Consider the following 15,812-nt stretch of genomic DNA (forward strand, 5'->3'; position numbering starts at 1 on the left):
AGCACTAAAATGGTTTACATACTTAAATGTATTTTAATATTTTTTAATAAAATAGATGTTATTTAGAATTCCTTATGAATGTTGAAACAGAAAATAAGATCAAGTTAATTTTTATCTTTTTTGAACTAGTAATAACAATAGGAAAGAAGTTTCTTTAAGCTTCTTACCAAACTGGGGAAAAAAAGGTGCATGTATGAGCATTGTGGGAGAAAATTATAACTGGCCAAACTAATGGTGTAATACAAGCTATCCATAAAAGGAATGATTATTGTTTTTTTTAGATTTTTATCTGCTTTTCCTTTTTTAGTAAGTGCTGAATCCAGCAGTATTTCATAGTCATATGGTATTTGAATAGTCAAGCTGTCTTGGCTAAGAGAAATTAACTGCCATTTTAATGATTCCTATTTTTCTATCCTATTCATTTGCAAACCTCACATTGTTCATCTGCTGCCTTATGTGTGTGTATGCTGTGCACACACATGTAACTATATAAATAGTGTTTGTGTTTATATCATATCCATATATACATTCTCTTATCTGCCTGGGTCAAAATGCTCAGAAAGAATAGAGGAGCGCAAAAAGCACTAAAATGTTATATGTTGAATCCCAGATGGCTTTGACTTCTCAAACGAGGCTGACTCGAGTATTCCTGGCTCCCCGATCCAACACGGCTCCACTGACCTAGGGATCAAACGTGTGCAAGAGGGGGAGGTGCTGGTGCGCAGGACCCCTGAGCACGGCTCACCGGAGCCCAACTCAGCAGCAGCCACAACAGAGGGTAGGACAGAGATGAGGAGACAGAAGTCAGTGAGGCAGTTGCTGGAGAAGGATCCTGGCTCTCTAACCCCAAGCAGAACATTTTCCATTCTAGTGTGTGTTTCCACTACCCCCGAGCGTATTAGGTCCTCCTTGCAAAGCACAAACCCCCTTATGCCCAGTTTCAGGTCAAGTACAATCTTTAGTTACCATTTGTGCTGGCCTGGAGTCTGCATCCCTGTGTAATCAAAGAACAGCTTGGCATGGCTACTAACAAAGCAGAGGCCTGTCTCCAAAAGGTCTGCAAATGCTTGGAATTTTTCATTACTGAGCATGTTTATTCTAACATTAGGAGAGGGAAAATGCACACAGTGGACATGAGCCTTATTAGTCAATGTGAGTTTATTCATATAATAATTTATTCTTTAAAAAATACGTGCAGAGAATTTTAAAACTTTAATACATTATCTTTAAGAAATTGGACTAAAGTGGAGCCGGCAATTTAATCTGTAATCCCAGGGTAGTCAATAATAAGAATTTCTTACCTCTTTAACAGAGTAAACTGGTATTGATTGGCTTTTTATAATCTTTGGGTCAAGTTGCCTGGGTCTAACCAGTGAACTATTGACATCTTTTCTCTATAAATGTACTACCCTGGTGCACACTACATTTTATCATTTATTGTAAATAATGATTATCTTATGTACCTTCCAAACAGAATTGAAATGTATTATTTAGAAGTCAGGTATCCTGTAGATCTTGTTTCTACAATGTAGGTATCTCAAAATGAGAATCATCCCCCCTCTTCCAAAAATCCCCATTGCCCTGGTACCACCATCACCACCACCACCACCTGGAAAAGAACACTTTTCCCTGATAGGAAAGTGTTTATTTGCTGCTTTCCATGTGATGCCATAGGAGTTGGCTTTGTGAAAGAGGGAACTTGTAGCCTAACTTTTTTTTTATTATTTAATGAATTGCTACTGTGGAGCCTTTTCATTAATTTATGAAACATAGCAAGTAGTTTTAGACTAGGGTACATATTTTTACTTATTTTAAAGATCAAACATACACGAAGCAGTTACTTCCACCTTAAGGAAGTCTCTTGCTCTTTGGTGCATTAAAAATTTGAGCATGCTCAGTAAGAATTTAAATCTACTCTCTTTCCATTTGCTCAGATTAACCTTACTTCCTTGACCAGTGTTGCATGTGCATGATCTAGGGACCCAAAGACTTGGTGCTGTTTTACAGAGATCCTGTGAGAAACACAACCTTCTCTTTTCATTTTTTCTGTATCTTTTATCCCTGGGAGTCAGTTTTATCTTGTATAAAGGCATAAAAATAAATATGTGAATAGATGTTGAATCCAAAGTTGATATAAATGGAACAACATCGTATTTCTTAACATTCCTTTTTGTTTTCCTTTTTAAATTGAATTTATTGGATGACATTGTTTAATAAAATTATATAGATTTCAGGTGTTCCTTAACATTCTAGATGACTAAATGAGCCACTTGATGTGTATCTCCTACCATTGTTAGAGTATTTGTGCTAAATGTAGTTGTACTATGTTAACACTTGATGATATTCTAGAAAGTGTGGGATAAGGTTGAAACATTTTTTCCAATTGATCAAAGTCAGACACTTTGAAAAAGGAACCAAAATAGTAGTATCACTAGTAGAAAATTTCAGTTTGTGAGGGTAGAGTATAGCCATTCTCATTGAGTCTAAAATTTCAGTGTGTTTGAAATTTCTCAAAAATTATTTTGTCTTTTAATCTAGATTAAATTATAGTTTTAAATCAGTATTAGTAGAAACTTAATTTATAAGGAAAGGCAGGCATAATGGAAAAGTTTGTTAAAAATCCTTTTTGGTTAAAAAATTCTTTTTGGTTGTTTCTTCTTTGGATCATCAATAGTATTGTTATCACTCAGGGAGAATATTGGAAAGGAACATGTTCTAAGGTACAGTTACTTTATATATGTGTATATGAAAGTTTATTTAGAAAGTCACAGAGGTGGAAAAAATGAGCAGTAGAAGAAATGGGCTCAGGAAATAAGTTACAGAGGTGATGGAAAAGGCCCTTGGAGCTTAGGAGAGAGACGGGTGAAGGTAACGGGACTGGGGGCAAAGAGGAGGGGAATGGAGAGGTGCAGGCGAGCCCAGGAGAGGGAGAGCACCACACAGTTACCTTTTGTTCCTTGAGATTTTTTTAAACTAAAGGAAGGAAATTACCAAAACCTGCCCTTGACTGGAATCAAACCTGGGACCCTTGAGTCTGCAGGCTGACGCTCTATCCACTGAGCCAAACCGGTTAGGGCACCAAAACCTATGTAAAGTTCTGGTAATTCTGAAGTCTGCTGGAGCTTTTGGATAAATGTAGATAATTGACCTTAAAAAAAAAAAAGAAAACATTTTTTTGTATGTGGTTTTAAATAGTTTTACAATTAAAACTGTGTTTATTGTATGTTGAAATCGAGACTATGAGCCCATTACCTACCTTTATTCTGATTGTCAAGGAATGTTTTATTTGTGATTTTTTAAAGCTTGATTTAAAATTATTACTAAATTGAGGATGCCTGTGATTAAAGTATAGTCAGTGTTCCACTATACTGAAACAGCATTTTTAGTATATAAAACATCAGTAGGTTCTCTTGCATGGTGGCTTTTATGTTATCATCATCTCTTTATGGCCATATTGCTTGGGCACCAGATCTGCATGTGGCAGGATTCAGAAGCTAGCACTAAGTCTCTCAGTCTCCTTTCCTAATTTCATATATATATGTGTGTGTATATATATATATATATATCCAATAATACATTTCTGTTCTCTCCTGGTTTTATATTACTGATATCAATTCTGAACCAGTAACCCTTCTTGGGCATTTTGGAGTTGTTTATACTAACTGAAGGAAATTGCTAAGATGATATCATGTGCATATAATTTAAAGTTTTTATTTGAGATACATTGTATCCTATTCTTTTGAACAAGGGGTTGAGAGAAGTGGTGTCAGCTGCATTTTCACATGGCTTTGCATGATGATTAAAGATTATTAAACTGCTGGATAAAAATGACAAGGTGCTTTTTGCTTTAAGGATAGCTTATTTCATTCTTCTTTTGAAGGAAGGAAATAACTAATCCCTATGAGAAAATATAACTAAGAAAATATTTTTATTTTTTCAGGTACTATGTTAAATAAAGATTGTGTTTAAATATTTCATATATAGTTTACTTAGGTAACCCTATCACAAGGTAATATTTGTCTAGATTTCCTTCCTAACATTTTACCTTAACTATAATATTGCTATCTGCATGTAGACTCAGGTTAAAGTTCTCGAAGTCTGGTAAACATACTTAATGATGTAGCAAACCACTATCAGTTTTTGAAAGAAGCAAGTGTATTATTTTCTAAGAGAATGTTTTTCATACTTTCAGTAAGACAATTGGGCTTTCTGGAAACCCCAAGCTAAATATGTATGTTCTTTCCCTTCTTACAAAATCCAAAGAAAAGGATTCTTTTGTTAACTGCAGTTTCTGCATGAAACATAATCGGGCATTATAGTATTTTGGGATTACGAACATAATACTTCTCAAACTAAAAATCTTAAATTTTACAGAAATACATAATATATGAAGTAAAAATCCTTTTTAAATATTCCTGCTGGTTCCCTAGCTTGCCTTCTGATAATCAAGTATTTTCTTCACATTAATTGATCAAGAAAATATGGAAACCAGTGATTAAATATGTCCATAAGACAAAATACAATAAGGAATACAATTGGAGCAATGTAAAGTTTTTTTTAGAATTAGAAAATTTACTACTTCCATCAAAAGCCATTTAGCAGCAGTGAACTGTTGAAGAAATATAAATTTTTATTGTTAAAAAGGGTTTGGCTTTTTACAGATAAATTTTTTTTGTATTATTCTGGTTGACTGAAATTAGAAAGGGGTCTATTTTATGGTGGGTTAAGGAAGATAGGAAAAATTGTGTTTATTTAAATAGATATGATCACCTCAAATTGATAAGGATGTATTACAGTGATTTATGATGACAAAATGTTGTATTTTACCTAAAATTGTTTTATAATCCTAAATTCTGATAATATACTATCAGAATTTGTGGGTAATTTTACAAAAGTTGGACTATTAAAGCTAAATAAACAGAATGAATAAAGTTAGAATTCTGTGTAGATTAAGGTTTCTTCCCGTAAATTATTTAGGGGCAGTGTTGATAACAAAGCCATTGCTAACCTATATCAAACATTACCCAAGAGATAAAGTCAGTCGAGTTGTTATTCACAGTTACTTCTTATTTAATTTGGCTATTGCTGAGTCTTTCTGATTTGTTTCTTAGGTGCTGAGGGGGTAAATGGAGAAGAGGAGTCGGTAAACCTAAATGATGCAGATGAAGGATTTTCATCAGGGGCTTCCCTCAGCAATCAGCCAATTGGGACCAAACCATCCTCCTCTTCTCAGAGGGGAAGCTTAAGGAAAGTAGCAACTGGGCGTTCAGTCAAGGAAAAAGAAACAGCTTCTCCCATCAAATCCAGTGAAAGCCCTCGAGATTCAGTAGTTCGCAGGCAGTATGTACAGCAACCTACTGATCTTAGTCTAGATTCAATTGAGCTGACACCGATGAAGAAACACCTGAGTCTGCCTGCTGGCCAGGTGGTGCCAAAAACCAATAGTTTAAGTCTAATCCGGACAGCCAGTGCTTCCTCAAGTAAATCATTTGACTATGTAAATGGCAGTCAAGCAGGTACCAGCTTTGGGGTTGGTACTGAGGGAGTTACTAATTTAGCAACTAGTAATGCTAATCGATACTCGACTATCAGTCTACAGGAAGACCGGCTAGGTCAAGCTGGAGAAGGTAAAGAGCTCCTCAGCCCAGGCGCCCCCTTAACCAAGCAGTCTCGATCCCCAAGTTTCAATATGCAGCTAATATCCCAGGTGTAGTTTTGACATCCTCTCTCATCTTTCATTTCATTGTGAAGAAGAAACTTCATCCCACATTGTGAAAATATTGGTCATGGTAATCAGAGTTGATTTAGTTTAGGTATGTTCATACTGTATTTTGTATGGAAACAGCAATAATGTTTTCTTTCTCCTCCTTCCTATATCTTCTCTTCACCTATTCCTTGTGAATGTGTTTGTGAAGCAGTATAAAATGTTTGCATTTTCCATGCCTTCCTTTCTCCTTGGGTGATGTGCAATCCGTCGTAGGCTGATCGGTCCCATTTCAACACTGTGAGACTGAGGATATGTTAGAGGAAATGGTGTATATGATCCCTATGAAATGATTCTTTGGCTTTCTTTTAAAAACACACACAAAAAAACGGGTTTGTTCTCATAATCTATAAACTATGAATACTGGGTCATATTTTTTTTCTCTCAACCAGGAGTGCCTCAGAGATTCTGCTATGACTTTGGACTTCTCTGAGTCTGTGCAATCATTTTCTTGAGAAGCATGGGGAAAGGTGGTAGACTCTGCACTTTTTTATTAAAATGAGTGTCTCTTTTTCTCCCATCTCCTTTATCTCGAGGATATGAATGTTTAGTTACCGAGGCATTTGAATCAAGTGTGGCCACCTCCGCTAGAGGGCAGTTGATTGTGTAATAATTGATAATGCACTTTCTCAATGGCTTATAGTCATTATTAACATGTCTTCCCTCCTCCCCACAAGGACATAAGGTTATTTCTGTCCTTAAAGTTTGAACAACTAACAAATCAGAGAATCCAAGGGGCATGTTCTTTTTCCCAGGAATGACTGACACTTTGGTGCTGGGGTTTTGTGGAGGGAGGGGTGGTCTTTGTTTAGCTTATGTGGGATTGTGTGTGTGAGGGGAAGTTTTGATTGGTTTTCTTTCTTTGTGAGCTTATGACTGAAGTAGAACAAGTACGTCTTCAGGTAAAGAGAGGGATTTCTCAAGTACTTTCTGTGATGTCAGACTATTGGAGAAACCCTTTCAGCTGCTTTCTAGATGTACCTAAATTCAGTCAGATGTTTTGGATTAAGAAACCTGAAGTCCTGATATATACTCGAAGGAAATACATCAGGGACAGATAATTGGCTGAAAACACTGACACTTCAATGTGACACATTTTTATAGAACATTTCTACAAGGGGGTACTGACTTGATTTCTCCTACAAGGACCACACTGCCTTTGTGTTTGATGTAATGCAATTTGTGTACCTTCTAATCATATAGCTGCAAAAGTTTCTCATTTTTATAAAACTTTGAAATCATGCCAGTAAGCTAAATGTTGAATGTATGTAAAGTAGCATTTGGTAACTATGCTACAAAAATGCATTACTGGTTAAAAAAAAAAATCTGATTTGGTTGGTTAAAATTTCATTATGACCTCTTCTGGGTTTCAGGCTCTAATGCTTGATTAAATAGAAGAGAATATGTTGGTTTTTGAAAATCAGTATATTGTGACTTGAACTGCTATGTGTTATCCTTCCACAGAATACATCAGAACTATTAGTGCTTTGTATATTTAGACATTTTATTTTATTTTTGTGAAAGAAAAATATACTGAATTTATAGAAAGCAAGTATTCTCATAATTAACGAAGTTTAAAATTTACCTCTACCAATTAAAACTATAATAGATTTTGATAAATAAAATAACTGGAAAAATGCCTCTTATTCTTTTCATACCTATAATTCTCCCCCCTCCTTTTTTTTAATTGTAAGAGGTTTTTTGTTTGTTTTGTTTGTTCTTAAATGGATTTTCTGTTATAATCTTTATAAAGCAATTAGATGCTTGTTTGAATTTGGTGGTCTGTAACATTTTTCATCTCATATTAAAATGGAAAACTAGAACCTGAACTAGTATCTACGAAATTGCCAAAGTCTAGGATAAAGCTAAAAGTTGATAGAGATTTATTGATTTGTATGTGTGTGTGTACGTATGTGTATATATATGGTGTGTATATGTATATATTACAAAGACATATTTTAGGTATCCCTTACTTCTAATTTACCTAAGAGATATCAGATAAATGAATTAAAAATTAGCCAAAATAAATGAAGTGTAAAGATTTGTAACATAGTAAGGAAAGCAAAGTTTAGGTATAAAAGGAAAAGAGCATTATACTTAACCAGGGCGAGAGATCTTAGCCATGGCTGGAGGTCATTTACTTTTATGGCAGAAATACCCAGTTGACTTAGGAGGCTGTTTTTAATTCAACAAATTGTACATTTATTGGCATCTTAACTCTAGTATGATTTTAGTTAAAGCACACAAAAAATACCAAATAATATCAAATTACAGCAAAACTCTAACAAATATTATAAGATCTCCCTTTGGTTTGTTAGAAATCTTATACCTGAAAACTTGGTTTTGAAAACTGTCGACTTAGAGGATTTCATTTATGTGTATGTCTACATATATATTTTGTATGTATATATAACCCATTAATGTTGCAAAACCATAACATTTATGTTTCATTCTTTTAAGTGATGTGATTTGGCCCTAATGAAAAAAAAAAACACCACATTTTATTTAGTTCAAACTTTGCATTCAGGATTTATGTCCTGTGCAAGGTATAGTTTAAATGGAATGAGTTAGTTTAACAAACCATAAGTCAAATTTTGTAAGAGATTTTTTATATTCATCTACATTATTTATTGGATTTAATTAAAAATATGTCTCAGATGTACAATAGTTGTTCAAATATATGCCAGCAATATCCTTTAACATCCTTTTATTTTATACTTCCTAATGTTCATTTAAAAGGGAAAGTCCTTTTATCTTTGGAACAGCTAGTTAGGGAGAAAATACTTGTTCTCTATAATAAAACAATTTGATGCCATCTATACCAGGCTGGATTAAGAAAACTCTGAAGGATTGCGGAACTCTTCTCTATGGCAGTAATTAAAATCATGTTACTAGAAAGCAAACTAAAATGAAAAGTGAAAACCTAACTCAGAAGTAAGATAATTTTAAAATATATTTTTATTGATTTCAGAGAAGCAGGGAGAGGGAGAGAGAGATAGAAACATCAATGATGAGAGAGAATCATTGATTGGCTGCCTCCTGCCCCCCCGGGGATTAAGCCCACAATCTGGGCATGTGCCCTTGACTGGAATCATACCTGGCTGGGACCCTTCAGTCTGCAGGCTGATGCTCTATCCACTGAGCCAAACCAGCCAGGGCCAGAAGTAAGATTTTTAAATAAACTTTTTAGAAGCTGGCTGGGGGTTGGTTGTAATTTGAAATCCTGACCCCTACCCTCCTAATTACTCTTCTGTGCCTATTTATTACAGAATTTTATATTAGCAGAGACCCTAGAGATAATCTTGCTAGTCTCCTAACAACACTCCCCTCCCCCATCCATCCTCAGGAAACTGAGGCTCAAAAAGGTTGTGACATGATCAAAGTCACATAACTAAGAAGCAGAGCCAGAATAAAACTCCTGTCTCCCATCAAAATGCCCTACTGCCACCCTTTACTCGTACTATGGTAAATGTGTTATGTAACACTCTATTTCTGTAGTTTCTGTAGTTTTGGACTAGTAGTTGGTGAATACAGCACATTAAGAAAAGTATTAAATCCAGAAAAATACAGAGTAATAAATATAGATGGGGAAGTGTTGGAAATGTAGGTATCTATACCACAGGTATAAAGATAGATACATTTTTCTTATTCTGATTTCTGCCTTACTATTTTCTGCCACATAACAGTAAATGCTGCCATTTTATAGTTGATTATATTGCTGGGGATTTATTTAAATGCAAAAATAAACCCAATGAAATGGCTTCGATCAGTGTTTCTAGCTATTTTAAAGTAATTTTTGAATCAGCCAGCTTTCACAGTCACCTAGGTAGCAGGTTAATTGTATTGCACAATGGAGGATTGCAAAGTAAAGATTAAATTTAATCCCATTAATTTCTAATGTCAAAAGAGATTGAACCTTCCTTTGTGCTTAGAGCTGATAGATAAAAGCAACATTTCCTTATGTGACTAAAAAAGGTTTGTATTCATAATGGAATGGTGACCGTCATGTTATTCAAAGTGTATATACAATGTAAAATGTTTTAAATGTGGTAGTCTCAGCTATATAAGCTCAATATTTTCAACCTATATTCTAACATTCCACTTAGTAGCTTTAAATTAATTCTAATTATTTATTAGACACTGGAATACTGAAAATAACTTTTTTCAGATTGGTTAGTTTGCACTATATTTGTGAATATTTTAATCAAATGGGGTGTTTTTCCTACCTCACTTTTTGAGGTGTGTTATGGGTCCGTTTTTGAGTACTTTAGTTGTTGACAATCAGTTGTCTCATTTAATTCTCTGCATGTTCATTTGTAAATTAAAAAAAAATTAGTATGTGTCTTTAGGGGATAGCACACTATTTGTACAAACACTGGCAAGGAGAGCCCTCTGTTTCTGATTTTTTCTTTTTCTTTTTGTGTTTCTGATTTTGGATTGCAAAGTAAATTTTGTTTTATGTTGTTTTGTTTTTTTAATATATTTTATTGATTTTTTACAGAGAGGAAGGGAGAGAGATAGTTAGGAACATCGATGAGCTGCCTCCTGCACACCCAGTACTGGGGATGTGCCCGCAACCAAGGTACATACCCTTGACCGGAATCGAACCTGGGACCCTTCAGTCTGCAGGTCGACGCTCTATCCACTGAGCCAAACCGGTTAGGGCATTATGTTGTTGTTTTTTTAATCAGTATTTCACTTAAGTATTTATTTTTCAGTTTAAAAATGTTGAATAGGTCATGCCAATGGTTGGAAAACCTATACGAATTTTAGATCAACTTTTCTATACTATGGCTATGTTAAATAGTCTGAACATGATACTTTTTATCTTTCAAGTTGAATGATTATTGTCATGTTTTAAACCACCAAGTTGGTTGCGACCCTTATTTGTAATACTTTAATTTTTTCTAAAGTGCTTTTTCAGAAATAAGTTGTTTGAAAAACTAGATATTATTAATAACTGAAACTCTAAATAGTAGCATATTTGCCAGATTATAAGAAGATGAGATGCAGTGTAAAATTGTTAACAGTGCAAGTAAAATCATAATGAGTTACTAGATTGATACACTTTTCCATTGCCAATGTGTTCATGTTTATTAATGTAAGACATACATTTTAGTATTACCTGTGTTATATACCTAATGGGTATATCATATTGGCACTGAACATACTTAGAAAATCATATTCATAGAATCATTCAATGTGTATTTAAATTATACTAGATTTTTGATGGTGCCAGAAATTTGTGTGGTGATCCTAAGCCATGAGAATTAGAGGAGTCATCGTCACCAAAACTTACCCTGCCTTATAGGCACATTTCTTCCAAATCTGACCATAAAACCACAAAATTTTGCTAACTTCAATCTCCAGTATTTGTGTAGTCTTAGCCATTGGTCACATGACAGATTTATACAAGAGCAGACAGTTCAGGACAGATGTTAGGAGGAAGCTAGGAATGACGTGAAATAACCTGGCAGCACAGTACAGAAATGTAAGTTCTATGTTTTCCTTTTGGATTTTTGAGAAAATGTTTACAAATTAAGGCACATTCAGATGTCTGCTATTATGCTATTATGTTTAATATAGATTTTACCCAAATAATTAGAATTAGGTGTGGCTTAAAGTATAAATGAATCTTTTAAAAAATAATTGTGTATCTGGAAGTAAGTTAAGTAAATCATTTCTTAAAAAATTTTTATCTTCAAAGCGAAATGAACTTAATTGGGTGGTCCATCCCCAACTTCATAATTGATATCAATCTGGTTTGTTGTATTTGAGTGCCCACAGCTTAGTGTTAATTATATGAGATGAAATTCTTTATGTCTTCATTGGTTACAAAATTTACCAAAGAAAATGTGTCAGCCAAATATAATTTTTAAAGTACCTGTTAAGGAATGAGGCTACTTTAACATGAAGGACTGCTTTCTATCTCTGGGAGAAATAGATATTATTCTTTCATCTGGAACATAGATATACAGTAGTATGCTCTGGGAGAAATAGATATTAAATTATTCTTTCATCTGGAACATAGATATACAGTAGTATCTGCAAGATTCCACTTGAGGTTTTCTTATTGTTAGTAAAATGTCAACATTTACACTTCCAGCAAAAGTACCAGTTACAGGTTAAGTCCAAATATTGCTGTGGCACATTTTCATGTCTCCTTAACTCAAATAAAGGATTCTGTTTCCTCAATATTGAATAAAAAAGGGGGCAGGTTCTTAAAATTAGTATATTGTATGATATTGTGACTTTTAAAAAATAAAATTGAGGGGAAAATTATGGAAATGCACCTTTCAAATGGGCAATGGCAATTATTTTTAGTAAGTATGATATGGGTTAAGTTGGCAAGTTTACATAATTTATGTACATGATCACTGGGTATATTTTTTTCTTTGCAGAAAAACATGATTGGGTTATGAAAAGCTAAAATACTCTTTTTAAAAAAATGTATAGACCAATAAGAACTAAAAGATTTACTTAAACTATTAAAGAGTGATCTTTTTGTGGAAAATATGAAATGTAATTGTATATTAACTGATGTTCCAAACAGGTTCTATGTATTATAATTTTTCATATCAGGTGGTAGTTAAAAGTAATGAATGTATTACTCTTTTCCAGCTATCTGGGAAAGAGGAAGTTGGCTTTCTAAGAATTATTAATATAGGCTTGTGGGTTTTATCATCCAAACTGAATTGAGAGATAATGTTCAATGCTCCATGTGTTTTAAAATATTTGTAATAAGTAAATCACCTGCTTTATAATGAATCTTTTATTCTAAAAATTATGCTGGCTTTAGTCAGTTTAAATGGTTAAGTGAAACGGTATTTATGGCAGATGATTTTCCCCATAATTGGCTCTCCTGAGCTACAGTTTCTGAAGGTTTTCCTACTTGAGCATTATGTAGTCTGATCTCTGTCAAAATGGACAAGTAAAAAGAAAATATCCCACTTTCACATGTTAGCTTCATAAAAGGTTATGGAATGTACATACAGATCAGCTCTTCTCCCCGCACCCCCTTTTCTTTTTTTTAACCCAGCATCAACCTATGGCTTGGTATAAACTTCCCAAGTATTCAGAGAATAAGTAGTGCTGGTGAAAATTTGAATAGGATAGGCATGAAGAAAATATGATCTCTACTGACTGATGTTCTTTCAACCTAGGACTAGTGAAATCCTTCATTTTTTTTCAGAGCTGAAAAAAAAAACAACCCTGCACATTTAAGATCATATTTATTGGTGCATGTAAGCCATTATCTTAACTGTCTTACTGAACCGGTTAATATTGTTGATTGTTGAAATGTGAAATGTAGACACTGTTGACCTGTAAATATCTGCCAGAGATGAAAAAATATTTTAAGGTATTGTAAATAAAGATGTATAAAATTCATTATTAGTCTGCAATGCAGAAACATGTAAGATGTTAAATATTGTGTTTCTTAAGAGATGTGTAATTTTTCCCTAGTTGTATCTAGTTACATTAAGAATGTAAATTTTCTTTTGTACAGTAAAAATACAGCTTTATTTGGCTTTAGACTGGATTTCTCTGAGTTAATTTTATATCTTACCTAAATTTCATACCTTAAAATGATCTTTCATTGCGTTATTTTATTGTATTCTTGAACCTTTTATGACACCCTATTAAATTAAGGCAGTTTATGAAATTAAGGCAATATATAAAACTACATACAGCACCATAAAATAAGAGTGAACATGAAAGCAGAAGTAAAATTAATACATGTATGTTACTGTTGAGATAAAAGTTTATCTCTGAGCAGAGAGAAGTAAGATTATGTGATTTTTGGTATCCTTAAAAAAAAATCAGTTTCTCAGATGAAGCACACTGTTTCTAGTAGTGAAATGTCAGAAAGTTTCCTTTCGTGAGTCCTTATAAAGAGCCGTTGTTTTAGTACTAGAGGCCTGGTGCACAAATCATGCACCAGTGGGGTCCCTCGGCCTGGCCTGTGGGATTGGGCCGAAACCGGCTCTCCGACATCCCCTGAGGAGTCCCAGATTGCAAGAAGGCACAGGCCAGGCCAAAGGACCCCACCGGTGCACAATCGGGGCTGGGGAGAGACACGGGAGGTTGGCCAGCTGGAGAGGGACCGCAGGAGGGCTCCAGGGGATGTCTGGCCCATCTCAGTCCAGATCAGAGGGACCACAGCAGCAAGCTAACCTACTAGTTGGAGCATCTGCCCCCTGGTGGTCGGTGCACGTCATAGCAACTGGTTGACCAGTTGACCGTCTGCCCCCTGGTGGTCAGTGCACATCATAGGGAGCGGTTGAGTGGTCTTAGCATATCATTAGCATATTACACTTTGATTGGTTGAACGGATGACCAGACATAGGCTTTTATTATATGGGATCACTTACACTCCCTTCAGCGGTGAATTTTGAAAGTGTGTTTCCTCACACTCTTACCAGCAGTTGGTTTTTTCTAGTTATTAAACTTCAACTTCCCCACCTTGCATTTTCTAAAGTATGCTTTAGCTTTTCCTTGGAAAGTGGATTTAATGAAGGGCTGTGCCCAGGCCCTCTTTTTCTTTTCCCTTTCATCCACTTCCTAGGAAAATTTCTTCTGTGTTTTTCCCCCCTGTGGCTATTAGTCCTTACTTATCAGATCAAGGCTCTGTTTTCTCTTTTTTTCAGATCCAACAATACAAAGCACATGACATTTCTTTATATCTTATTTATTATGCCTTAATCCAGCGGTTCTCAACCTGTGTGTCGCGACCCCTTTGGCGGTCGAACGACCCTTTCACAGGGGTCGCCTAAGACCATCCTGCATATCAGATATTTACATTACGATCTATAACAGTAGCAACATTACAGTTATGAAGTAGCAACGAAAATTTTATGGTTGGGTCACAACATGAGGAACTGTATTTAAAGGGCCAGAAGGTTGAGAACCACTGCCTTAATCCAAAACCACTTATGGGCTAGCAGTTCCAGAAGAGGAAGGTATAATGCAACTCATGAGCCTTATGTTTTCCTTTCTCCTCGGCTCAGGATCTGCATTAGTTAGGAAAGATGAGAGTCACTGACAGTTTCAGTTGTTTCCTTTTATTCAAAACTAGTGACCTGGTGCACGCATTCGTGCACATTGAAAGGAAATTAATTAGAAGTTGGCCGGCTGGACGGGACTGGGCGAGATGGGCCGGCCAAGGAGGGACTGCGGAAAGTTGGACACACCCTGGAGCCAACCTTCCTCAGTCCCCCCTTGGCCGGCCACACCTAGGGCAGTGCCATGGCTCGAAGGGCATCTGCAGAGTGAGCCTGTCCCTCTGGCAGGTGGGGTCCCTTGGCCTGGCCTGCAGGGGTGAGGCCAAAACCGGCTCTCCCACATCCCCTGAGCGGTTCCGGTGTGCGAGAGGGCACTCTGCAAAGTTGCTGTTGTACAGCGTGTGGAATGCAAACAAGTGTGCAGTAAGTTAACCAGAATCAGGGCTGACAGTGCCCCAGCAATAACACAACCCACGGCTGAAGGTGGGATCGCATGGCCCTGCAAGGAATTGGGCTCCCTCCTCTCTGGTTCCTGGGTGCGTCACCAGAGAACCGCCACTGCCCAGTCACCACAGCGTGGGAGCTTTTGCATTGAGCGTCTGCCCCCTGGTGGTCAGTGTGTGGTCAGGTACTGGCCAATCGGCCAGTGGGATGGTCATTTAGCCTCTTATATATAGAGATGTTATACTTGCTCATCTTGAAAACCTCAGGAAATATAAAGTACAAAAGAAAACATCATTAAAATATAATAACATAGTGAATAACCCTGGCCAGTGCTTGGTTGGAGCGTCACCAGTGCACGGAAGGGTCGCAGGTTCCATTCCCAGCCCATGGTTGGGGCGTGTACGGGGCAACAGATCCATGCGTCTCTCTCTCCTTCCCTCCCTTCCACTTTCTAAAAATCAATGGGGGAAAAGATAATCCTCGGGCGAGGAGTAACACCAAAAAACACAAAAATCCACACAAGAGAAACAAAAACACATACGTTTTTTAAAAAAATGGGAATTCATTCTTACTATATTTTTCCTAAAAAACAACACCGTATC

At 35.9% G+C, this 15,812-nt stretch overlaps 1 protein-coding gene across 5 annotated transcripts in view; it reads left to right on the forward strand.

The window, feature by feature from the left end:
* Positions 1 to 7,881, forward strand: part of FAM126B (family with sequence similarity 126, member B) — a 41,633-nt gene extending 33,752 nt beyond the window's left edge. For 4 of the 5 annotated variants that reach the window (XM_005874121.2, XM_005874122.2, XM_014546013.1 and 1 more), the window contains 2 exons: positions 611 to 778; positions 5,112 to 5,936. In XM_005874121.2, the coding sequence (XP_005874183.1) occupies positions 611 to 778; positions 5,112 to 5,713 (770 nt within the window). In that variant the 3' untranslated portion in view covers positions 5,714 to 5,936. Of the gene's footprint in view, positions 1 to 610; positions 779 to 5,111 lie in introns of all 5 variants that reach the window. The other variant, XM_005874123.2, reaches the window with a different exon arrangement.
* Positions 7,882 to 15,812: the final 7,931 nt, after the last annotated feature.

The sequence above is a fragment of the Myotis brandtii genome, unplaced genomic scaffold (genome assembly GCF_000412655.1).
Source record: "Myotis brandtii unplaced genomic scaffold, ASM41265v1 scaffold4259, whole genome shotgun sequence".
Lineage (NCBI taxonomy): Eukaryota > Metazoa > Chordata > Mammalia > Chiroptera > Vespertilionidae > Myotis > Myotis brandtii.